Below are 25892 nucleotides of genomic sequence, written 5' to 3'. Positions count from 1 at the left end.
GCACAGTCGGCAACCGCTGTCCTTGTCTGACAAATGACGTTACGCGCTAAGTCTCTTTTACTCTACCTCAAATATTTATCATCTTTAACCGCCAGCAACCCTTATTTGCGGCCAGATTTAATTAGGCAACCTTATATGAAAATTAATAGAAAAAAAATTAGCTTCAAGTTGACATATAATTAATAGATATCCGTTATAAACGTATAAATATATCGAAATCATACCTGTTTACACTTGGCTGCAAAGAGGTGCGGCCATGTGCGCAACATATTAATTACCGTGATGTAGACGTTATTTTATTTAAAAATTAAATGAACGTAATCTTTTACCAAAAATCAATTCAAAATAATTTAATTAAAAATATTGGCGGCCAAATTTTGATAGGCAACCTAGTAAATATATATTCTCCTAATTATAAATAAACATAAAAATTTGGTTTTAAACAAAAACTCGATGAACGCACCAATCCTGCAGCGGGATCTTAGACCATTACAGACAACCGATTTTTATTATTTCCATATATATAATCAAGGAACATGTAGTCAAAACGGCTAAAATCTGTTGTTAGGGCTATCAAATACAAATAAGACAACAGATATCTCTTTCCAGGCGAACGTCGCGGTCGTCAAGTGACGGAAGCGGAGGCGTTACGTGCGATGCAACGCCTTTGTTCGCGAATAGCCTCGCAGAAGATGCTCGTCATCTCATCGCTGGAGAACGATTGTTCCAAGGAGGACCTCAATGGACAGATACAGGTACGGCTTAAACTATGAACGGATTTTTGTATAGATGACGCTCTTTGGTTTTGGATATACACTAGAATTCGGCGTATTGTTTTGAATCTTTTTTATTTACAACTAGCTGAACTGGCAAACGTCGTTTTGCCATGTATATCATTTATGGTTATTGTGCCTCACTCGACATAGATAGGTATAGTGTGTCGCGGACTTTTTTGTAGATATTTATAAGATCTACAATTACTTAGAACATTTTATGGTTCTATCTTTAATAGTTTAGGCAGGGTACGCAAAATAAGTAACTTTTTTTTGTTGATTTTTTACACCTTGTGTCCGAGAAACCCTAATTTTCTTATAAAATGTAATCTTACGGAACCCTATTTTTGTTCAAATATAGCCTATATTACTCGTGGATAATGTAGCTTTCGAATGGTGAAAGAATTTTTTAAATCGGTCCAGTAGTTTATGAGCCTGTTCATTACAATCAAACTAACAAAGTTTTCCTCTTTATAATATTAGTGTAGATTATCATAAACTAACATGATTATTGTAAAATTTAAAAATTAATTCATGAATTCTTTAAAACTGATATACATGTCCAAACGAGAAGAGGTCGGCAATAAATATAAGATTTTCTCTTCTTCTCTTCTATGAAAGAAGAGATATTAGAAGAATAATTTACAAAAGTAAATAACTAATAGTGTTGCCCAAATGCAAGACCAAGACGAGACTTAGACCAGTCTTGGTATTGGTCTTGCGTCAATGCACCTGGTCTTGATCTTGGTATTGGTATTGCGCTCTCAGTCTTGGTCTTGGTCTTGATCTTGCAGCAAGAGTCTCGCAAGTCTCGCAAGACTTGCAAATACCTATTAGCCTATTGCTATTTATTCGTCACTCATGTCAAATTGTAAACATTCACTCCGAAAGCAATAAGAATTTAGAGTACCTAGCTAGGTAAATGGGCGAGAATAATAAATAAGATAGACTCGAAGCGAAACTCAATTAGAAATGACTGAAATTGAAATAAAAACTCATATTTATAAGCACACAAGCCGAAGACCGACAAAGAAAAATGCGGCATTCTTTGATAGATAGAATAAATCTTTGAAATATTAAAAAACAGAAGTATCAGAATCAAAATCAAATAGGTTTTGTGCCTACGCAAAAATAAAGTGTAGATAATTATGCAAATAATATTGTTTATTATGTTCCTTTTTTATTGGAACTATACGTTGCCTGCTGTTTTTATGGAGGTTACTAGCTACTAGAGTAGATACGATAGAAGTTGATAAACCGACACTGCAAATCTCGATTTTTGGAAATGTGTGATTTTAAAACCAAATGCGTAAAGCAATATGACGTCGCTCATATTTGGAGTTTTTCCGCGTTTCAAATTTGTTTAAATCACCCACTATCGAGACAGCATGTCAAATGCTGTGATACACTTGTTGCAAACCGCGGCGTCTTTGTCGGTAAATTATCAAATATGTAGGTATATAATACACCGACCAACCAACAGTTTATTCGCAGAACGTCACATTTTCCCAATCAACCTTGAACCTTATTTCTCTAGTAATAAAGTTAAAAATTTGATAACGCCCAAATCTCAGTTTGTCCTAACTGCAAGACGCAAGAGTATTGCAGGCTTAAGTATTGTCTTGCTCAAGTCTTGCAGGCTTCAGTCTTGGTATTGGTCTTGCTACGATAAGGCGGTCTTGGTATTGGTATTGGTCTTGCAAAAATGCAAGAACAAGACCAAGACTGCAAGACCAAGACCGATTTTGGGCAACACTAATAACTAATAACGAGTTTCGAGGTCACACTTTGGGTCATACAGAAGGATTGAAGTTGTGATTCTTCTGTATCTCTCTTCAGTCGACAGCTCATGTCGGAGCGTCGTGGTCAGCAAGGAAACATCTGAAGCGGACTTTGTTTCCACCTATTTGATAGACTACTAGATCCAGTCCATCTGGTTGGAGAACGGTCATGTGATTTTACATTCTGTGTTCAAATCAAATCAAATCAAAATATCTTTATTCATATAAAGGTAAACTTTTACATTTATGAACGTCAAGAAATACAAATTAAATTAATCGTAAATTTACATTTACAAATTCGCAAGTCAAGGGCGTAGAGCGGGTAAGAAGAACTGGCAAGAAACTTTCCGCCACTCTTTTCAATCGACCATTATGTCATATTAGTTATACCAACTACGATCAGTTTTTTTCAAATTCCTATCGCCCCTGCTGCATAACTTCGAAGAATTTAAACTCTAATGCTAAACTGCATTAAAATGTGCCATAGAATCTGGTTTACCATGTTTCTTGGATTACATAAAGGTGTTTTCCAGGTGTTACAAGAACTTCAAAAGAAATACGTTCGTCTGGAGATGGCGCTGCAATATTCGTTCTTCGACAACCAGCCGAACAAGAGAACTATTATGGTGACTCCGATACAGGAGACTCCATCTCTTACGTTGAGTGAGAGTGACATGCACATAGCCACGGAAACCGACCAAGAAAATAATAATGCCTATATACAGGACCCGCTTTTGCATAGGTACGTTTTGAATCACTATTACTAGGCTGCGTTTAAAGTTGAAGGAAAAAAGGAATTTAGATAAATTAATCCTACATATTATAGTCTGTTTACCAGGATAATTAACATTTTTTAACCATCTGCAAAAAGTCTTTTGGCTTTTATCAGATTTTTTGATATTGTTACATGGAATAAGTTAAGGGATCGGATAGAAAATGCCGTAGTACATGCTAGGGTTTATTTCTTAATAAATCAATGGGGAATTTATGTACATAAATTAATGGCAATATTACTCGCAATTACTTATTACACACACAACAAAACACTCACTAATCACATTAATTACACACACTTCACACAGTACTTTATCACTGGTCTTAATTTTATTCGCACTTTATCTCGGTGTTTATCTCTTGATATCGCATTCAAAACTGAACTTGTAATATGAATCTAAGTGCATTAATATACGTTCCCCTCAAAGTCCGTGGGTACGGATTTTGCTGAATCGGTTTTGATGAAACTTGGACTGTTCCCTAATGTGGAATATTGTTATTTGACTATGAATTTGGATGAAATGAAACAAACAAAAAAGCCGATTTTACAAAAAGGTTGAGTGTTCGTGTGTTCCAGACACTGATTTTTTATTTTAGTTCGGTATTTTTCAATTTCGAGAAAACTTCATCAAAATCGATTCTGAATAATATTAATTTTTATCTTAAATATGTGTCTTCTGCAGGTTAAAAGAACAAGAGGCGATAGAAGCGTCAGACAACGTGTCGACATCAAACGATGAACTGAGTTCGGAGCAGGCCTGGCCTGACCCCCTGCGGGCCTTGGCCCCAGACCCTCAGACTGATGACGAATGCGACAATGACCGGGCGCCACTAGTTATACCGGTAAGTGGTATCTTTTATGTGGGTTTATTTCATTACGATTTTCAAGCTAAAGGACAAATTTTCTTACAGGACTACACGCTAGAAGGTCTCAACCACCCAATAGATTTTTGTAAGTATATATAACATTCATGAGAGTTAATTAAACAAAGATATTATATGTAATTGCACCAGCAGTATTCGTATTAGTGGCTGAAGCGTGCGTGTTTTGAGGTCGTTGGTTCGATCCCCGTCTGTGCACCAATGGAGTTTCTATGTGCGCATTTTCATATTTTCTTGAACTATGATAAGCAAATCTCGAGAAAACCGGCTTTTAGACCCATACAGGCGATAGGACGCCAAATCGGACGTTGAGGCAGAATACGAAATTCTACAACTGCGCGTTTTTCAAGACAGTTTTTGCCGCGCACAACCACATTGTGGAACCAGCTGCCCACTGAAGTATTTCCGAACCAATTCGACTTAGGGTCCTTCAAGAAAAGAGCGTTCTTAAAAGGCCGGCAACGCACTGGCATTGAGAGTGTCCATGGGCGGCGGTATCACTTAACATCAGATGAACCTCCTACCCGTTTGCACCCTGTTCTATAAAATAAAATAAAAAACTACTTGCCAAATATTTATGAAACAGATTCAAAAATCGCGTTTTAAAACTAATCAAGTTTTGCTTATATATTTGAATAACTTATATCGCGTCCTAAGATTTCGTATAAGTGCTAATAGAATATAAATAACAGCTGAGGTAATATCGGTGCCGGGTTGGGTGACGCGGGGGGCGGGGGCGGGCACGCACCACGAGTACGAAGTGCGTATACGTCTGGGCCCAAGGTGCGCTTGGCAGCTGCTCAGGCGATATCGCCGCTTCAGGGACCTCTATCTCTTCACACGGAAACAGTACGGGGAGAAGGTAATACACAAACACATTATGCAAAGAATTTTTTTTTATTTTATTACAATGTTGGTAATACTCGTTACCTAATTTTACTTAACAGAAATAGATCGCAATCACCATATTATATAATTATATAAATTTACATATTTAGTATCCTAGTAATGCCTTCCTTTATTTCATTGATATATTTAAAATCTACTACTTACAGAAGCACATGATTACAACAAACGTTGTGATCATGTGTTGTTCAAATACAGGGGTCTAGGCTCTGAATATGATTTTGTCCCATTCGGTGTCGAGACCCTTGGTCCGTTGGGTCCTAGCGCGTTAAGGCTTTTTAGAGGATTATCAAAAAGGTTAGTCGACATCACAGGAGATCGAAGAGCTGGCAGCTACCTCAGACAAAGAATTAGTCTAGCTATTCAAAGGGGGAACGCTGCTAGTATCTTCGGAACCTTGCCTAAAGGGACTCCTTTTAATAATATTTTATAATTATTAAATTTTAAGGTTAGTTATTAGATATATTTTTATGTATTTACTTACATAAACGTATTATAGGTAGCGACGATACCGTTTCCCGGGCGGGCTCTTTGGTCTTCGGAGGGCTTGGCCCGTTCCCGAAGACCGCAGTTGGAGATGTTCCTCCGTCGGCTGTTGGCGGTCTGTGCCACCGACCGTCGATGCCCCTTACACGCGTCGCCGCTCACCCGGGACAGCCTCGTCGCGTTCTCGCCTTTCTTTAGGAAGGTGAGTCATCACATAAGATCCCAAATGTGCATAGATATTGCAATGGTACATATTTTGATTAATTAAATATGTCTATTTAAATAAAAAAACATTTGTTCCACCCATACAAAACGGCAATTTCATATGCAATATTTATTTATTTCAGACATACACACATATATAATAAGGATCTCATATTATAATGTATTCTTATCAGTTTGCTTCTGTGACGTAAAGGTCTAACGCACTAAAAATGGGTGTCTATGGGCTGCGATGACGTGCCTTTTTTAGGCGTCCCGCAGGCTCGTTTTGCCCCCTATGATAAAAAAAATATTAACAAGAAGCTTACAGGGCTTCGCTTCGATATCCCAAAGCCTATTCTAATCTATCTGTCATAAATTTCTAATGTGTACCTAATCTGTGCCGTCGTTATGCCCCAATCTGCAAAAGCGCTTCTAACGATGAGTGGTATTGTAATTCCCGACCTCGACATATTATATGCAATGCGAAATATTTGTCAGGGCGTGTTCGAAAGCGGCAAGTGCGGCACGGGATGATGCCGCGCGGAGCTCGTCACTCGCGCACTGCGCTCCGACCTGCGCAGACTCGCGCACGTCGCCTTCGCTGCGCTCATCCTGCTCGCACGCTGCGCCGCCCTGGCGCTCTACTACCTCTATCTACGGCTCAGCCGCAGGTAGGGCCGACTTCACTTTAGGGGCTCGTGAGGGACTCGACTTGGGGGCCTGAACAGTGGCGTAGCAAATGGGGGGCGGTCCGCACTGGGTGTCACCCCAAAAAAGGTGCTCAACTTCATGACACAAACGAAAAATTGCTAAAAATTTCTTTGTCCGGGATTCCTCTAGCATTATCTCAGCTCTATGTAAAATTCGGGGATTCTCCGTCCCAAACTCGCGATCTTTTAATAAATAATCCATGTCCTTAATCATATAAAATTTATTGCCTTTTACTTTTGATGGGGTGACACCACCAACTTCCGCGCCACTGGGTCTGAATTACCACTAACCGAACTTTAGCGGTATAACTTCGCGACTGCATTTGATTAAAAAATAATTAAATGTAAGAATTGTTTACTTCTGTAAATTATTATACATTTTGTTAGCTCTTTTACCGTTGTAATTTGAAAATTCGGCCTACTATTAATGATTTAAGAAATTGCCTATCTTATACGTAATGCATGATTATTTAAGTGACTAAAATGTCTCTAACGTAATGATAATAAAATAATTAATATTCCCCCAAAGATTGGTCGATGTCCCCACTTTCCTCGGTGTAGCGTATAAGCGAGTAATGCGGGTGCCTTTATGTATTGTGTTCTGTTATTTCCACTCTTTATGTGTCACTGTAGTGTATGCGAGACATTTTAATGTCGTAGATAATATTATTAATAGTAAAAAAAATCACTTGCAAACTTGAAGCTACACAATTGAAAAATAACTATTTCCCTATCTATATACAAAACTGCTTTAAAGTAAAGAGTGGATAATAATATTTACACAAAATCGGATGTCCTTAACTTGATTTGACTTTACCATTCCTTTATTATTCCAATTTAGTAAATACTTTTTATAAATTGACGGACAACAAATCATTCGTTCATTCATTTTCGAGTGTCAATGTCATCACACAAGTAAAGTATCATTTGAAATGAAAAGCAACATCTTAAGTAGAAAAACTTTTATGTCACTGTTGAGTATTTATTAATTATTACAGTATTGTCTTAATATCTACAATTGTGTGTTGACACGTTTTCAACTTATAATGTGATATTTTGAATGAACGAATGAAGATATCCAACCATTCGCCAAGCAATGGAGATGTCATTAATTGTATTAAAGACTTAGTTAATTTATTTATTAGGAATACCTTTAAGGAGTGTTCTGTATATTTGAGGTTCAAGTCTTCCTTTAGTCTTGTTTTGTATCAATTGGGGACAATCCTTTGAGAAGAATGCGTAGCATCTCTTTTACGTATTTATATTTAGAAAGAGATGAAGAAATTTACTTGAAGAATCTAGATTATACGAAAGTATGATTGTGTCTTTTGGGACTGTAGATTCATGGAAGATGGTATAAAGCACCCAAATTTAGTATATTTTTGCATGTGACGAGCTCTGGAAATGTTATCTGTAGGTAGGAAATAATAAATACACTAGATTTTATCTCATTGTAACTAACATGTCACGAAACTGTATTTTTGTAGTTCTTTCTTGATCTTAGGCCTCTGATCATATTGTTGTGCGGTTTAAGTAACTATAGCCGAGCTTTATGATTGCTGATGGTTTTGATAGATTTTTGCATACTATCTAAATAAATTCCTTTTTCACTGCTTAATTTCACAAGAAACAAATGAGCACTATGTTTTGAAACTTCATATTCATATTTCAAATTATTTGCGTTTGATTTTTGTGTTATGGTTGTGATTTTTGTTTAAGTTTTCTACGAATATGCACGATTTGAAGTTCCAAGTGACAATACAGATCTTGAATATTTAAAATAAATATGTAATATAAAAAATACTATTTATCAATTTATGCTAAGAACCCTGATCTTATATTGTATTAAGTTGTCATGTTCACTTTTTTATGCGTAGAATATGTACTTACTCTACTTTTGAACAATTAATATTTTATATATTTCTACAATTATTTCTTGTAATGTAGCTGAGTAATGGTACAAAATGTCTATTGTATTGTTAGACGAGAATTTTTGCTAATTGCATTTGGGCGCGAATTAATTCCTACAAATTTGTGAGTAGCTGGCGTCAGTAAAGGGCATTCAGCCGCTAACGAGATCTTACCAACTTATGAAATACGACGATTTAGCAATCTTTTAAATGTTTTAAACATTGCTGGTTTTTTTGTCTGTTCAATGTTATGCAGAAATTCTTGTCTAATAAAACAGATATAGTAGATTTCATTAATTCAGTATTGTCTAATTAGTTGTGTTCAAATTTACAAATATTTATTTAACAAATGGCTTATAAAGATAAATGGCCTTGTAGATAGATAAAAATATCGAATTTAAGAAAATTATAGTGAGTTAATACATTCTTAGATATATTTTGTCTATGATATCAAAAAACGTAGAAACTAACTTCATGTCATGTGATCACCAGATTGATATTTTAGTATTTATCGATTGTATACCAATTTGTGTTTAATGCTTTAGTACAAAATGCACTTGGCACATTTATTTATTACATTTACAGTTTTAATAAGACTGGGAAGAGAAGATTTTTGGTCCACAGCTGGTATTATTAAATATTTATTAAAAGCTTTGGGATATAATATTGTAACATGATAATTAACCTTACTTATTTTATAATTAGACAAAAATCAATTAGATCTAAATACAATATATAAATATCCCAAAGTCTTATGGTGTATTTACACCAACTTGCAATATAGTATATAAGAATATGCATTTTTTCTTTTTTTAATCAATTTTTGTCTCGAAACGGATTTTTTAATTACTAGCTATAGTTTTTGTTTTTCTTTAATTGTTGCCTCTTATTTAGAAAAGTGTTCTTTTTATTGCATAATACATATTTATAGTTTTAGGAACATAGTTTTAAGAAGTTGCTGGTTGATCCTCTGTCATAAAAATTAATTGTTGAAAAAATATTGGCGTTGAAATGTAGTTATTAAAATAATTACTCTATGTATGATTGCCTTCACAAATAGAGGTCTATTTATGTAATATCTAAATGTATATGGTGCTGGTAGAAGTTAACCAGCTAACAATTACTTTTGTTAAGAACAATAAAAAGGAATGTTTTACACTTACATGTTTTATTTCAATTTAAATAAACACAATATGTTGAGTTTTATACACAAACAAGTGTCTATATTTTAGTTACAGAACATGTCAATTCTGTCAAGTTTATACATGTTACTGGTAACTTTTTTTAAAATTATTCACAAAATTTTTAATGAAATGTTAGAAGATAACCACTAGGTTATCAATTCTTCTAAATCAATTCTGAGTAGTTACTCAGAATTGTCTGTAATTGATATATACAATAGATATTTTGAACACAAATTGTGCTGTATATTATTGTGCCTATAGTTTATCTTAAAATGGCATCCAAATCAAAGTTAGCATAACATGAAAATTCATTGGCTAGATTATTCCTGTGTTGTGGTTCAAATTCACAAATTTTTAAATTCAATAGTTTTTCTACATTTTCTTTCATAATTGTACCTGTACAGACTACAATCTTATCTTTAGATAATAATTTTATTGTTTCTGAAGTTTTTTGAATACATTCCTCAGCCAGGAATGGTGGATCTGCAATAACCAAGTCATATGTGTGTTCTAAACCTTGTGGTAACCTATCTGGTGTATTATAATCATAGAAAATATAATCTGGTGCATGAACTTCAAATCTTCTGTCATATTCCAAAAGTGATACTGAAATAAATATTGAGATAAGTTATTTGATTTCCAAAATCATAAAACATGTATAGAAACTGTTAACAAAACATGACAGCAGTTATCTTACTATTATTCAAAACAATTTGATTATTAAAATAGATTAATTGATGGGTACAACTTACAGCTAATTCTATTTCCCATATGTCTTTTGGCTGGTACAAATAATGTGGGGCATGATATTAATGCAACCTTTCCACCGTTGGGAACAGATTTCTCAATTACTTGGACAAGGGCTTGTATTGTGGCTTCATTATACCAAAACTGGCTTAGTTGCTAAAAATATTAAAATAATTATCTTAATTTACTATTAAATAGTGTTTCAGACTTCAATTCCATCAATCAGTACCCAGTTTTCTTCAAATATAATATTTTCATTCAATTTTTTGTCAGCTTCCAACTTGTTTAGTATTTCTTGACGTTTGTCTTGTTCGGCATAGAATTCTTGTAATGCTGCGAAAGTTTCCGCCGACAAACTTGGAATATCATCATCTTCATCCATTTTTCTAAGTAACCTATTATAATATGAAGAGTACCGGGTACCCTGACAGTTAAAAATAGGTTAAGTGGCCCCTAGTTTGGTTTGGTCAACGTCTAACGTTAGTGATTAGCACCATGCACGTGGAGTAATACCACGACGAAGTTAAATCGTAATAAGCTTTTATACCTATCTGTTATATTACGATTATTTTTTAATGGGAAGGTAAGTTTTAGTTATTAATATTGAAAGGTTATAGGTTTTAAAATTTGTAAATAAACATAATAGGTATTTAGAAAAATCTCTCATTTGACAATTGACTTTTGAAAGTAAATACCGAGTAATCATTTATTTAATCTGCATAACAAATTACTGTATAACAGGAGTCGTTGTACAGAGTACATAAGATTACTACCTTAAAACAGGCGCCAGTTTACATAGGTCTATCTTGAGCACTTTCTATTAAAAAGATGACATTCATTTGGCCAAAAGGCCAACAAAATTCTATGTATAAGATCAGTTTTCATTTTTTTTGTCTTATACTCATAAGTGGCCTTCGGGCCACGCCTGTATTTATTATACGTACCTAATCAATAAAACAGCAGCATCATATGACGGACAAATTAAGGCATGTTCAATGTACCTACATTGATTTACTGCTATCAATATTGGTTGTTGTTATTGAGAAAAAAAATCTATTTTACAGTTAATACTCGAGAATCATGACGGGTTCTGAAATTGATTTGCAAGTTCTACCTCTCCACAAGCATCCTCAATTTTTGGAAGCGTGCGTGGAAATGATAAATGAAGAATGGCCTAGAAGTAAAACTGCTCGAATGATGTCTTTAACGGCATCTTGCGACAATCTGCCCACAAGTTTAATACTTATAAACAACAAAATGAATTTACTAGGTCACGCGAAGCTTACCCGTTTGCCAAATGTACCAAATAGTTGTTTTGTTGAAACTGTCGTTATAGCTAAACATATGCGTGGTAAGAAGCTGGGTACGTTTTTAATGAGAAAAATTGAATGCTATTGTAAAAATGTTCTTCACTTAAAAATGCTACATTTATCTACAAAGGGACAAGAAGAATTCTACAGCAAATTAGGGTATGAGATGTGTTCTCCAGTTTCTACTTATGGCAACCCTGTCAGTATTGTTATTAAACCTGATAAACCAGAGAAAGTGAAGAAAGAAATATGCGGAAATATACCCCCTCCTCCTCCATTACCTAAGCTTCAAAGTGTTGCTAGTACTAATATTAAATCAAGTAAAACATTTATGTTTAAATATTTGTAGACTCAAAATTTAAATGAGGCTTATAAATTAAGGGGCGTGTTAAATTTTATTAATTAATCACACACATAAATATTAAATGTTTAATTCAATTATCTAAAACTTCGCTTTCTCTACATATTCTACTGCTTTTTGTCGAATTTCCTCAGCCTGGTCCTTATTTCCATACTTTTCTTCCACCTCTATCCACTTTTTGAACAAAACCTTCATTTTGCGAGCTGGCAACTTGTGAGCCGTCATTCGTTCCAACACTTGCCTATAAAGAGATTGTATATATAAATTCACATTTATTTAAATTAGATTGTAATATAATGTTACCTAATTAATCTAAAGCAAGATGGATTTGCGATAAATAATTATCCATTGTAAAAACCCACCATAAATTAGACCCAAAGATAGACAACCATCTAATGGTTTTCTCACAGAAAGTGGTTCTAGTTCTTAAAGTACTAAACAGTGTATCCATGAACTAGGAGTATAAGAGACCACACAAAAATTAAGCGGTTGTTGGATTTAAGTATAAAACATGAAATATATGGCTGCCTCGAAGAGATTCCTTAGTAGGCAATTGCAATATAAAATTATTCATAACTTTAAATATAATAAGTGTGTGTAATTTCTTCCATATTGGTACATATATGTAAAAATTACCTAATCCGAGCAACGTCGCCAGTCTTCAAAAGCATATCGACGAAAGCGCAGCAAACGTCAACGCGAGCAGGATAAACGGCGAGCACTTGCTCGAACAACGCTTCGGCTCGTTCCCGTTCGCCCCATGCTCGCTCTAATTGCGCGAATTGCACCAACAAGGACACATCTGCAATAGATAAATATGTGTTGTTGGTTATTGGAACTGTTTACGCAGGAGTTTCAGCCGAAGTGTTGTTTCGTTTTGTATGTCTCTCATTAATAAATGTAATATATCCGTAACTGTTGTTTTTTTAATTTAACATATAAATACTGAACTGCGGCACATATGGTAAGAGAAGAAAAAATTACAAAAAAGGTAACAGAGTGGTACTATAAACAAATGCAGTGAGGCTTTGTGAGGACGGCATGAGAAGGGAAGCCAGGGTACAATGGTATAAAATTGTGAAGGACACATTATGATGGCGACATTGCCAATTGTCAACGTTGAGAGAAAATCTTAATAATGATTAATAATGTTAAACAATACCCTAGACTAAATACAGTATTAAATGCTTATTTTAATTATATATGATAATATAATAAACTTGAAGAGATCGTATTTGGTTAAATCGCTAATTACAAAGATTTGTATCAGATAGTGAATTTTTTCAGAAAGACCACTACAAGAAAAAACTGTTTATAGATACCTATCTATTTACAAAGGCATACTATTTGCTAATTTTATTTAACACTAATACCAAAAAATAAAACGCGTACTTTCTCAACAGTAATACTTGTTTGAGTTTATCTTGATTAAAAGATTTTTAATGAACAAATTCTATTATTTCGATACTCACGTTCCTTCTTCTCCAAAGCCGCCATACCCTTCTGCATCAGCTGCCTTGCCTTTTCCAATAAACCGGCTTTATAACACACAGATCCACACACAATATACATGTTAATATTCTGCCGATATTTCCTCTGCATCAAGTCACAGATCTGGATTAACTCCTGCTGTTTACTGGTATCTAGAAGTATCTCCAATAGTTTGCTGTGCACCTGGTACGTATCGTTCATTTGTAGGGCTTCTTCGAGGGTCTTAGTTTGGGATTCCTGGAAATTTTAGGTTATCTACATTTCACACTCAAGGTAAGGTATAACGCAGAAATTGAGATTTGATTCCCGGCTAAATAATAATTATAAGTAATAAAAAATATTATCAATAAAACACGCTCAACTATACTCTGGTTTTTCACGAAGAAATTTTGACATATCATAGATGTTACTACTAAAAAAATATCCACAAAAAGGGACAAATTTGACACATTTGAGGCATAAATAAAAATGCTACGTATTTTTTATGTTTACCTATAAATGTGTTTAACATGACTCCACCGGACTTTAAAATGAATAACACATAAGAAATAAAATGTATCTTAGACTCTGACTCGTATTGTAACTGAAAATTATACCCGGCCAAAAAGGTTTGCCATCTCGGACATGTCAAAAAATGAAAGCTGTCAGAATTCTACGGAATTAAAAATCTGAGTATATCACACGTTTGTAACTGTAATTAGTAAGGCTTAAATTTATATTTTATTGACAGAATTGAAATTAAATATCTTTTAATGCGATGTACAATCACTATAAACGTCACCTAATAAACCCAGGGTTCCCATCATCCCATCTGTCTCTCCTTTCAGAAGAACGCGTTTTGGCTAAAACTGATCTGATAAATTATATAATTGATGAATAAATGTATACTTTTTTCACTACATGTTTGTTATTTTTGCCTATAACTGTAACAACAAATTGTATTTTATTTTTCTAAAGTACCAATGTATGAGAAGCTTTTCTAAATAGATGTTTTAAAATCGAAAGAAAGCTTTCGATCGGGTAATATAGTGCTTACCTTGGTACCAAACCGATGTTCGAGGTTTAGCAAAGCGATCCAAACATTGAGTCGTTCTTGTTCCTCCCTAAAGTTAATCGTGTTAATCGCTTTACGTGCCACGCCGCGCGCTCGCTCTATCTCTGTCGCCTGTATTGGAACAAAGAGAGACAACGTTTTATAAATAGTGGAAAATAAAAGAGTCAAATTAGACAAGTTACAACTGAAGCATTTTGTCTCTTTCTGTCAAATAGTTATTTCTTTTAAAACTACGAGGCTTTTTTATGTATAAAAGTAATATGTATAGCTTATATTCGGTAGTGGATTGATCTATTTAAAACGTTGTTAAGCGAATAAGTATTAAGGAAATTACTGGTACAAATATATTGGTTTACACATACATTACATAAGAAAACATTGCTGAAATAACTATGTACATACATTTATGAATAAAATAGAATCATTTTTATTAAATTATATTTATATTCTTTTTAATAAGTTATTTATCTATACAGATAAAAAACAACTGGTATATATATATATGACGATTATGTTCGTAGTTAAACTCGTAAACGGTTGGATAGATTTTGATAAAGTTTTTTGTGTGTTCAAGTGGAGTCGAAAATGATTAACACTATTCGATTTTTTTATTGTGTACAGGTTATCGTCTGTAGGATCCGATATTATATACATATATAGAAATGTGACAGGTTTTTAAAATATTTTTTTAAGAATATTACCTGTAGATGGAAAGCCATATATGCAATCCAAAGCTGACTGCAGTCCGGGCTCGCCAGTAGCGCCCTCTGGAACTGCTCCACCGATCGGGGCTCATTCTCACTCTCTATCGCTCGCTTCTCCATTTCTCTCACTTTTTCTTCTTCTTCTCTCGCTTTAGCCACTTTTTCCGCTGCTGTCAGTTTCTTGCGTTTCTTTTTGGGTTTTTCTTCTTCCTGAAATTATTACGTCAACAAATATTAAGATTATTTATAAAAAAAACGATTTTGCTCACTCAGTCTCTGAATAGTTTTTGGTCTTGAGGAGTCAAATGGGGCAAAAGCATTTTCACCTTGGACATACAAAAAAGAAACGCGGAGAATTTAAAAAAAAATAACTTACTTCATCTTCACTACTACTAGATTCTTCCTGCTTAGGATTAACTTCTTGTTTTTCCACGGCCCAAAAGTCCTTAGCACTGGGAACATCAATCACAGGCTCCAATTTATCCAACACCTTAACTTCTTTAAGTTTATCTACTCTCTCATTTTCTATCTTATTCTCTATCTTAACCGGTACATCTACAGTTGCTTTCTCTTTCATTTGTAGTTCTTTCAGCTTTTCTTGTGCTATTTTCACAGTTTCTAATAATTGTGTAACATGTTCTTGGATTGTTAATCTTTCGATGTGTAATTTTGTATGATATTTCTTGTTTTTAGGATTAAGGCCTTTATTTTCAAGATTTTGTATTTTGTTTACGATAAAATCTGATTTTTTAACTTTTCTATTAACAGATTTGAGCAGCTGTGTTATACGGTCTTTAAAGTGTTCGCTAATTTCACAAGTAGAGAGATCTAAAAGGCTTAGGTCTTTAGGATGTATTAATGAAGATTGGTCATCTGGCATATCTGATTCTATGGCATCGCTTTCCTCCATGTCTTCTTTCAGTTCCTTTTTATCGTTCCTCTTTTTTCTCTTCTCAACTGGTTCGGGTTCTGTATAACTCTCTTTATTTACATCTTTCTTTTTCTTCTTATCTTTCTTATTTGTTGTACTGGTATTCTCAATATTTGTTTCCAATTCTATCGCGTCAATTTCATCTGTCTCTTTTGCTTCTTTATTTTTATTTTTATCTTTCTTCTTAGACTTAACAGTATTGTCAACGACCGTTTCGCTTTCTACATCGCTACTATCTTGGGCTATATCTATTTCTTTTATGTTTTTCTTTTGTTTCTTTTTAGCCTTTTTGGAATTTTCTTCGACTAAATCTTCATTTTCTTGTACGGGCTCGTTAGATTTTTTCCGCTTTTTACTATTATTGTCCTTTGATTCTTTATCACCACCATTGATTTCGTTATTATGTTTACGTTTAGCTCTCTGAATAACCTAAAATAAAAATTATACAATTTATTTATGTATTTGGGAAAAGTATACTCGTATTTGCTTTATAAAATACGAAGAAAATTATACGTACTGGATCAAATGGCTCAGTAGTGAGACTGGCAATGATTTTCTTATTTTCCTTATTAATGTTTATAACAACACAAGTTACCTGTAAATTAATAATTTTAATTAAGTTTTTTTAGCTGTAGCTGTTGCAAGGCACTAAACTGGGACCAATTTCAATATAATTTTTTTTAAATCATATTTATAACTATGTTATCGCAGAGATTTGTTGATTTGATGGTACTGACAAGAAAGGTTAAACAACCCGATATAATTATAACAAACATAGTCCTTATCAATTAAATGATTTAATATTTTAAAGTTAACTTTCCCCTTTTAAGCAGAACCTAATCTTGCGATATGTTACCAATTCAATATCTAAAATAAAATATCATTTTTATTTAAGCTGTTGTCATTCTTTTCCATAAATTACAGAATTCTGTAGGAAAAACTACTCACCAGTTGCCCAAGATGGAAGGAATCCATGAGATTATCTAATGGCTCTCTGCTCACAAACTTCCGCGGAATCAAACATGTTATATTGTTGAAGAATGATACTAATAGGTATTCGCGTATTGTCTAAAAAAATAAATTTTGGTAATTTAATATTTGCTACCACAACTGTAGTAATGCAAATTATAACTATTATTTAAACAGTCAAAAAGGACTCCATAGCTTGCCCCGGGGAACATCAAGCACTAATACGACTGTTTTTATATTTCTCCTTTGGCCTTACTTAGATGAAGTACTACCATCAATTTTAGAAAAAAAAATTAAAATAATATTTTGTGAAATATACACCTAAACTACCCTCATTTAGCCATAGGAAGGAGAGTGATGTAATTTGATATTTTTACTATTTTTATATGAATTGAGGAAACTTATTTAAAGAAAAATACATAAGAACTTGTGTGTTAGAACAACCTATTCTTAATATCACGATAGTTGATGAACCTACCGTTATAACGCCCGTGTAAGATGTCCCAATGAGGGCATCTTCAAAATTTAAAAGAACAGACGAATCTGGCGAAAGCAGCGTCGGCTTCAACGTCAGTACCGCGTTATTCTTTGCAAGGTCCACGTATAATACGCGAGCTTTGACCTCTTGTCCGACCTAGAAAAGAATTATTCACATCATACTATCAATTATTTTTTATTGATAGGATAAATATTAGTGCTCAGGAGCACCAATGGACTTTTAGTCTTTTTTTATAGAACAGGAGGCAAACGGACAGATATTTTTTTTTTAAATTTGCTCGAACGGTGATTGAGAACATCGTGAGGAAACCGGATTGCCTTAGAACCAAACAGTCAATGGATAGGAGGCTGATCACCTACTTATGGAGATACTGAAATCTGAGGCCCAGACCTAAAAGGTCAAACTCAAAGTCAAAAATCATTCATTCATATAAGTAACACAATGTACACTTATGAACGTTAAAAAAATATACGTTAAATGTTCTAATTTTACATTCACTGCAAGTTCTCATATCAAAGGGATAGAAGTTAGAACGAAAGAGAAGAACTGGCGATAAACTCTTCGCCACTCCCTTTTTGTGGCCACACATTATTTTACATTGCACGAAATAAATTTAAAAAATGTAAAAGAAAGCTAATAATGAATATTCAAATAATAATTAGTAATAACTGAAATGACCTTGAACTTTTTCTTGGGTAGTTTGGAGGTGCTGGCTTTCTTAGGGTCCACAAACACACCGGAGTCTGTTATGTGAATCTGTGGGACGAAACCTGAAAGTGGAATTAACTTGAATTATTAGCGTTGTAACTTGAATTTTTAGTAAGAACCCATAAAACTAAAAGCAAGTTGAAAGTTTAAACCATTGAATCTTTTGACATTTTACTAGTTAGTATATTATTTTTATATTACACGGGACAGACGAGCAGGAGGCTTACCTGATGTTAAGAGCCAAGCCAGAAAGGTCGCGAGTGCGCTGCCGGCGTTTTAATAATTAGTACACATTTTTATTAAATCTTGATATGTTTTGACTTGGGGACTTAATTTATAATTTTTTATAGGAACTCTTTAAAAAAATTACCACCGAACTAATTAAAATTGCAATATTGAATCATATCATATTGCATATTTATTTCGCAAGGGTAAGAAAAGAGCATACCAAATCTTAAAAGCTCGGCAACGCATTTGCGAGCCCATTGGTAATGTGAGTGTCGATGTCCCCTATTATAAATTTTAAAAAAATATAAGGTAGAGACCTGATATTCTTCCAACAGTCGCCCGTAAATAAGTATCAGCCACAGTAGTAATTGTGGCAGTCACATATTCCCCAACGCTGAGCTGTGCCAGGGTGAAATACTGTTCTCGAAGGATATCTGGTTGGTCTGTGATCGAGTACATTCTGTCGACGAGATGATAGCCGAGAATACGTACTTTATGAGTGCTACCTAAAAAATATATTAAGGAAGCCATTTAATATATATAATAAAATTTATTACTGTTAAAATATATATTCTTGCGCTCTTCAAAGTTAATATTAAAAAAATAACGCGTTGTTAAAAGCCATGTACGGTGTGTAGTCTTGTCTCATTAGCGATTTGATTGAATATCGATCTTTAATTAATTGTCTAGAGAATCAATTAACTCTCTATTGAACTACTGCGTCATATACATTTCATTTAAATCTTTTTTTTATTGTTCCATATTAGGGTTGTCTAGAAAAAATCGCTTGTTAGCGATAAGACCGCGTAAGACATTGCCGAATAATTCAGATTTCTGTGTTTCTTTCGGATATAAATAAGGTATTTAACGGGAATGAGTCTAAATTTCATAAAAATAGTTTCAGTAGTTTTAGAGATATTTGAATTAACGAATGTCTAATTATAGTTAAGAGTATTTTAAGTCAGTTTAATATGTCTAAATAACTTTTAAAACGCTATCCAAATGTTCTTTGTATTACGTTATACATTTGATGGTATGTGAGCAAACGTTTACTTATAAACAAAACTATAATGTCCAGTTTCAAATAATTAACTCACCTATAGGATAGGACTTGGCCAAAAGCTCTTCATCAGTTAAATTCTCGTCCATCTGCAGACTACGAATACTGAGAACACCTGTTTGGCCTGCACTCAGTTTAAAATAAACGCATCTACCTAGAATTTTAAGTACCTGCAATATAGTTTCTCATTTTATTAGTGTTATAAAATCACAGGTTAATATAGGATATTTTAATTGGAAAACAAAAACATATGTAGTATTTTATTTTTATTGCCCTCCAATCGGTTAAATTTATCCCATTTTCGGTGGAGTAACAACATAAAATGTCAGAATTCTGCGCAACGAAAAATCAGAGTATAATATAAACTTTAATACCTGAGCTTCTTCAACAATATCTCCATCGTTGTATTTTTGTTCTTGGGTCATGTCCACACAAACGGGGTCAAAAACATCTCTCATAGTCAAATACGGGATGTTTGTTACTGACAGGGTGTATAGGAGACGCGCCCTTATCTATAAAAAGCAAGGGTTATTGACAAATCGTGATGATTTTTAGGAGGCATATTGAATAAAAGTAATGCGTGCAATTTTGTACATACGCAAAAATGTATATAGTTATTACATTCGCGCAAATTTCCTATACATAATACAGTGACTAAAACCATTACAAATGAAGCAGTGTTGGTCTAGTGGCTTTAGCGTGCAACTCTCATTCCAGAGGTCGTAGGTTCGAACCCCGGCTGTACACCAATGGACTTTAGCTCGAACGGTAAAGGAAAACATCCTGTGTCAGGCATGAAAGGCTGATTATACTTGCCTATTAGATCGACAAATGATCATGAAACAGATACAGAATATAATTAAATTTATCAAAACATAATAAAATCCTCCAAAGCTTTGTGCGTGTCAAATATTATTTATAATTGTAAATTTCCCACAGCCAAAACTCTACATTTGCTCACTTAGACTTCTTTCTTTTGCTCTTCAGGTTACATAAGTAAATTAATTAGCAAGTTTTTTTTTGTGATACCCGGTTAACATATAGTAAAAATAATATCCTTATATACCCTATATAGCATCCAGCTTACTTTGTACATATAGTATGCAATACATATATGCTTTATTTTTACACTCTAAGGGTGCGTCCACATGTGATGTGCGGATGTGGACGCACAGTAAGATTACGTTTTAGATTACAAAATCAAAATTCTCTTACCTTTGCCCCTAGAGCCGGTTTCTTTCCCTTTACAGCGTCGATGTGGTGTCGTTGTACATAAGCAGTCCGATCCCCAAATATACGGCCTTCGATACCGTTGTCCAAAGGCTGGAATACGTATATTTTTGTATCTATTTGATATGATTTAAACATTGCCATGTATATTTTAATATTATTTGTACGGTTTTATTTACTTTATTTGGTTTATGTTGATTATGAAATATGAGTGTAAGGAGCGAAGAGATTGCATTCTATCTGTTGCCAAAAATGGATTGTCTTCGTAAGGTTTGGTTATTGGGATGCAGATAAGAGGTCGATCGACTGTCACGGTTTGATCTCAGATTGTTTTCAATCTTTCGTTTCACAAGGCATTTTGAACTGTGGAATTGACTCCCGGTGGGGGGTCTTCCTTGAGAGATACGACCTCCAACTATTCAAGCGTTACCGTTGCTTTGCTTTTTCTTTAAAGGCCGGCAACGCACCCGCTAAAAATGCTGCGATGACTGCCCTTTTTGGGCGTCATGCAGGCTCGTTTGCCCCCTATTATATAAAAAATAATATCTTATGACTTTTTATGTTGCAGTTACCTTATCAACAATAAATTCAACAGACGTCCCCGGTGGTATATGGGTTGTGGCAGATTTCTGGAATGCGTTCTGTAGGGCTGTTGGTTCACTGCTCAGCGTTATAACGTTATTGTCGGAGGAAGCCTGAATGGATTTCACACTGCACCATGTAACCATACCCACATCTGTTAAAAAATGCCTTTTTGATTATAATTGTTATGTGCGTCCCGAATAATGAAACGTTTATCTGAAAAAGGCTTAATAGAATATAAGACGAAATTTTTGCACTATTCAAATTACGTAAAAATTACTCTTTATTATCGTAATATTTAAAATTTATATATAATGTAAAATAAATTTCATTGTCTTAAAAAAATCAATCGAATTGAGTATAATAATATGCATATTATAATGTTGGTTAATAATTTCCGTGCGATTTTATTTTACCTAATTCTTAGCAGACATACCTACTCTTAGTTAAAGTAAAATTGGTTAATTTATTTAAAATCCAATTACAAAATGAATGAGGGTGGGTGGTCTAAAGAGGGTGATGACTAAGATACCATGATAATTACTACACGTAGAAAACAGCTAAGCACTTGCTATGTTAAGCGTGCAAAGGGCTTCCCCTCCCACCACAGCCCACTGCCGATCTTTCCCTTGACGCGACAGTACGATCAGTAAATTTGTCATTAAAAAAAACTAAAACTATATCTGTTTTATTAACCTATGGATATAGATCTGATACCAAAAAAATTCTATATTTAACTGCCTTATAATCAATAATGATTATGATGAATGATACTATAAATAATCAATCTAAACTATCGCAAGTGTCCGAGGGGCCTTAACAATTTCTGGAATTTTTTATGCAGTTAGTACATCAATATGACGTATACATAACATATACATATACACAAGGAAGTGTGACGTTCTCTTATATTTTTGTTTTTTGTTCTCAGCCTTTACAATGTACTTGACCGCATTAACGCCATGCAATAAAATATTTCAAAATATACTTGAAACTGGTTGTACTGTGTCCAAAAATACGTGAACAAACAAATCGAATCCAAAAATAACTTTTGCACAACTTTTAATCTTTATGTTTATTATGTTAACATTACGTAAACTTTCAATGAAAAAGCGAGCGTTCTTAATAACATCGTACGAGTGCCATTTTATATTTTATGCTTCTTTACTCACTTTAATTTAATTTATTTTTGTTTAATAAAAACCAGCACAGTCTGTCTTGGTTTTGTCAGATGGACATCTTTTTTTTTGTTAGTCTATTAAACGTAGCATTCTAATGGTTGAATCTGTCTATGAGTTGAATTATTTCGTTACAAACATGCAATGTAGTACGGACTCTTCTATTATTTTAGAATTCATAATTACGTCTCTTTAGCAATTTTTAACAATAATTTTTTGAAAGGGTTTTTGTCTTTTACCCATTTTGCAACGCATATGTGCAATGTGTACCCACTGTACTTTTCGATTAACAACGATAAACAAGTATATTATCTTGTGCCACAAATAAGGTTGTCGTTTATTATAAAACTGGGCTATAAATAGCAGATGTTTTTCGATGCATATACGATTATGGTTCGTAAGACTATTCTTTTATTTGAGGAAAAACGTTTAACTAACTTAAATTACCTACGGTTTTTTAGTTCTCTCAATTAGTCAGTTATAATAATAAAATAGAATCTTGCAAGTCATTATTTTTTTTACATTTAACTACATCGCTTAAAAAAAATTGTGGTAATTCTTAACTTTAAGCTTAGGTACCTATTTAAAATAAATAAATACTTAAATAATTATTTCACAAGACCATTCTTATTGCGAAATTACAATATTTTTTTACGTGTAGCATAGTATAAAACAGTATGAGTCAATAAATTACCAATTAGCTCAGTAAAATACAAGCAACGCAGCAGAGAGCCTGTTTCTCTCTGTTTGATATCATTTGATTACATACAAATGGTAACAATTCTACCATACAAATACTTTTTTATTTATGAATGGTACTAAAAACCCTCTAAATCACAAGAGGAGCATATCCCATACATTAGATATATAATAATAGTTTACCTAGATTTGATGTGATGGCATTTCGGTACAAATTAAATATTCTTACCAAGTTCTGTATCGGACTTTGCATATTTCTTAGGCAAGAATGCTGTTGTGTGAGGTATACCGGTCTCCATGATGTATCCATGGTCTTCAACTGATGATATGGCAGCTTGGATGAGAGAACCTGCAAACCATTAAATAAAAAATAATGAAACAATATAAATATGTCACTTTAGATAATGTGAACCACATTGGCATTGTTTAATATTAAAAGATAATTTGTTCCAACATGCCTCATAAAAGAAGATAAATAATAATCCAGAGGTGTAAGGTTTATTTGGTTTCATTTGAAAATGGTATACTTAATGATACGTCAAAAGTTTGGAGTATATCAAATCACTTTCAGGTAAGGAAACTTCAAATATTTGTTTTTTATTAACGCATAAAGTTTTTAATTTATATATAATTAAATCGAATAAAAATATTTAGTGTTTTTAGACATACCTTTATGTAGATCGCTATGTTTTCTATTGCTATTAATATGTTGTGGCATCATTGTTAGCATGGCATGCTTATCTTTAACTTCTAGTACTTTGACACAGACATATTGGCCACGTTTGAACATTTCTGACAGCTCTTTTACTTTGTCAATCTACAAACAAACAATTTAATTAGCAAAGGCTTGTCTGATAAAGATCAGAAAAATATTATTTTGAAACATGTATATTGTAAATTACTCAACTTTTCTTTATACAGTTAATCAAAAAATATTTTTAATAGGTTTTAATTATAATAATAATAATAATTTGCATGAATATGGTACAAAAATTTCATTCTAGTCAAAAGTTGAAATATTCTGCCACATACAATGGAGTGCAAATTTGGCTTAAAAGGTAGAATTTTAAATAGCAGTTAAGTCAATTATTAAATTTTATATTACTAAATGTTTTCCTTCATTCAATATTATTAATTAATATAATAATAAATAATTAAACCTTAAATACCCTATATCCTTTGACTGAATTTTCCGCAACTATAATTCCATATTTAAGTAAAGGTGATACATATTACATGATAAGCAGCTAAGAGCATGACCTGGTTAACAGTTTCCTTTAGTTGTTTTAACACATAAATAAAGCTGTCTACTTTGTTCTGTAGTCTGCAATGTGTGGTTTCCAATTACAGAATCCAAATTATCCAAAGATATTATACCCAATATATATGTGCATATTTTTGGGCATAATATTTCTAAATTTTCTTTCATTATGTCTAGTTTATTGTTTTTATATTGTAAATCTCTTTGTTTTATGTATATGTAGATTATTTGATTTCATATAAGTAATATGTGTTGTATAAGTACAATACAGTACAAACAACACTTCAATATCTGTTATTAAACAAAATAGTAGGCATACATAATATCCAAAACACACCTTTAGATGGATGTAATAATTATTAAGTATACAGTATCTTCTTAATTTAAATATATAAAGCAATAGATACCTTATCATCCACATAGGCTTCCAATAGTTTATTATAAGGTTCACTTATATGACATGCCATGACCGTTCCAATCAGTCGACTTGGCAACGAGACCAGCATTTTAGTCTCCTTGATTTGAGATATCCGACCCAATACTACAAAGTCCTGTTTCAAAGCCTGTGTAATAAACAGTTATAATACATATTGTATTAGTCAAGTAATATAATGATGTTAAATATGAACATATGCTTATTATAACTATGCCAAAGCTCTATAATTATGGGATATACATAGAGTTGACTCTAAAGAAAACTGAGATACACTTTATTAAAATCATTTAAAATTTTAATATGATACCTTATAACTGAGCCAAACTCCACAAGTTTTATATGATTTATCCACATCTTTGGAAGCTTCTTCAGACAAGTACCCATCATCTTCTTCTGACTTCTTCTTTTGTTTTCTCTTTCTTTCTTTTTTCTCAGTAGCACCCAAAAACTGTAAGGTTTATTCATGCTGATAGTATAATATGCTATATTGATGATAGTGTATCATATTCAACTTACATTTGAAGTTTGTACGAAATTAGTTGTTGTTGGCTTTTTTCCTCCTCTAGGAAAATATTCTTCAACATCTGCCATAGTATTTTAATAATCTTAGCTTTTGTGTAAAATTAAATTTTACCAGTACGCAATATTTTTGTTGACGGCATGAAATTTTGAGGTTACAGGCTACAGCTCTTCACCATGAGATGTGAGTTTTGACAATATACTTCAAAAACTGAAGACTGACAACATTGAAATGGCATTGACAATAACATTTAACAGCTGTAATGTATAAAACCAGAAGTAGGAGTTACACAATTCTCAGCTGATTTCATGTAT

General features: G+C 33.2%; 4 protein-coding genes across 4 annotated transcripts in view; 2 read left to right on the top strand and 2 right to left on the bottom strand.

Annotated features, from left to right (window-relative positions):
• Positions 1 to 9584, top strand: part of LOC110994399 (kinesin-like protein Klp98A) — a 30563-nt gene extending 20979 nt beyond the window's left edge. Inside the window, exons 21-27 of the mRNA XM_045630002.1 lie at positions 610 to 755; positions 3088 to 3296; positions 4012 to 4178; positions 4224 to 4280; positions 4903 to 5072; positions 5616 to 5804; positions 6305 to 9584. Coding sequence (XP_045485958.1) covers positions 610 to 755; positions 3088 to 3296; positions 4012 to 4178; positions 4224 to 4280; positions 4903 to 5072; positions 5616 to 5804; positions 6305 to 6340 — 974 coding nt within the window. The 3' untranslated portion in view covers positions 6341 to 9584. The remainder of the gene's footprint in view (positions 1 to 609; positions 756 to 3087; positions 3297 to 4011; positions 4179 to 4223; positions 4281 to 4902; positions 5073 to 5615; positions 5805 to 6304) is intronic.
• A 171-nt stretch (positions 9585 to 9755) lies between these two features.
• LOC110994422 (EEF1A lysine methyltransferase 1) lies at positions 9756 to 10980 on the bottom strand. The gene is made up of 3 exons (XM_022261048.2): positions 10587 to 10980; positions 10363 to 10513; positions 9756 to 10216 (listed from the first exon to the last, which is right to left on the bottom strand). The coding sequence occupies exons 1-3, from the start codon at positions 10737 to 10739 to the stop codon at positions 9873 to 9875; spliced, it is 648 nt and encodes a 215-aa protein (XP_022116740.2). The 5' UTR covers positions 10740 to 10980; the 3' UTR covers positions 9756 to 9872.
• Positions 10825 to 12061, top strand: LOC110994430 (N-alpha-acetyltransferase 80). The gene is made up of 2 exons (XM_022261058.2): positions 10825 to 10940; positions 11422 to 12061. The coding sequence occupies exon 2, from the start codon at positions 11438 to 11440 to the stop codon at positions 12014 to 12016; it is 579 nt and encodes a 192-aa protein (XP_022116750.2). The 5' UTR covers positions 10825 to 10940; positions 11422 to 11437; the 3' UTR covers positions 12017 to 12061.
• A 21-nt stretch (positions 12062 to 12082) lies between these two features.
• Positions 12083 to 25771, bottom strand: LOC110994412 (protein RRP5 homolog). Its single transcript, XM_045630000.1, has 20 exons — positions 25575 to 25771; positions 25366 to 25506; positions 25030 to 25185; positions 24031 to 24178; positions 23591 to 23710; positions 21475 to 21638; positions 20888 to 20995; positions 20047 to 20184; positions 19710 to 19842; positions 18930 to 19118; positions 18355 to 18446; positions 17656 to 17811; positions 17157 to 17276; positions 16726 to 16803; positions 15654 to 16637; positions 15275 to 15487; positions 14556 to 14684; positions 13501 to 13756; positions 12665 to 12830; positions 12083 to 12269 (listed from the first exon to the last, which is right to left on the bottom strand). The coding sequence occupies exons 1-20, from the start codon at positions 25647 to 25649 to the stop codon at positions 12110 to 12112; spliced, it is 3726 nt and encodes a 1241-aa protein (XP_045485956.1). The 5' UTR covers positions 25650 to 25771; the 3' UTR covers positions 12083 to 12109.
• Between the last annotated feature and the right edge of the window lie 121 nt (positions 25772 to 25892).

The sequence above is a fragment of the Pieris rapae genome, chromosome 11 (genome assembly GCF_905147795.1).
Source record: "Pieris rapae chromosome 11, ilPieRapa1.1, whole genome shotgun sequence".
Classification (NCBI taxonomy): Eukaryota; Metazoa; Arthropoda; class Insecta; order Lepidoptera; family Pieridae; genus Pieris; species Pieris rapae.
This window is presented reverse-complemented; position numbering and strand designations above follow the sequence as displayed.

What these genes read in the sequence shown, in the direction of transcription:
- LOC110994430 (XM_022261058.2), top strand. Translation starts at nt 11,438, where the DNA reads ATGACGGGTTCTGAAATTGATTTGCAAGTTCTACCTCTCCACAAGCAT.
- LOC110994422 (XM_022261048.2), bottom strand. Translation starts at nt 10,739, where the DNA reads ATGGATGAAGATGATGATATTCCAAGTTTGTCGGCGGAAACTTTCGCA. An exon ending in TTATATTTGAAGAAAACTGG is followed by an intron (nt 10,514 to 10,586) that starts GTACTGATTGAT and finishes TAATATTTTTAG; the next exon opens with CAACTAAGCCAGTTTTGGTA. An exon ending in TATGGGAAATAGAATTAGCT is followed by an intron (nt 10,217 to 10,362) that starts GTAAGTTGTACC and finishes TATTTATTTCAG; the next exon opens with TATCACTTTTGGAATATGAC.
- LOC110994412 (XM_045630000.1), bottom strand. Translation starts at nt 25,649, where the DNA reads ATGGCAGATGTTGAAGAATATTTTCCTAGAGGAGGAAAAAAGCCAACA. An exon ending in ATATTGTTGAAGAAGCTCAG is followed by an intron (nt 19,843 to 20,046) that starts GTATTAAAGTTT and finishes ACTATATTGCAG; the next exon opens with GTACTTAAAATTCTAGGTAG. An exon ending in CCTTCCATCTTGGGCAACTG is followed by an intron (nt 16,804 to 17,156) that starts GTGAGTAGTTTT and finishes ATTAATTTACAG; the next exon opens with GTAACTTGTGTTGTTATAAA.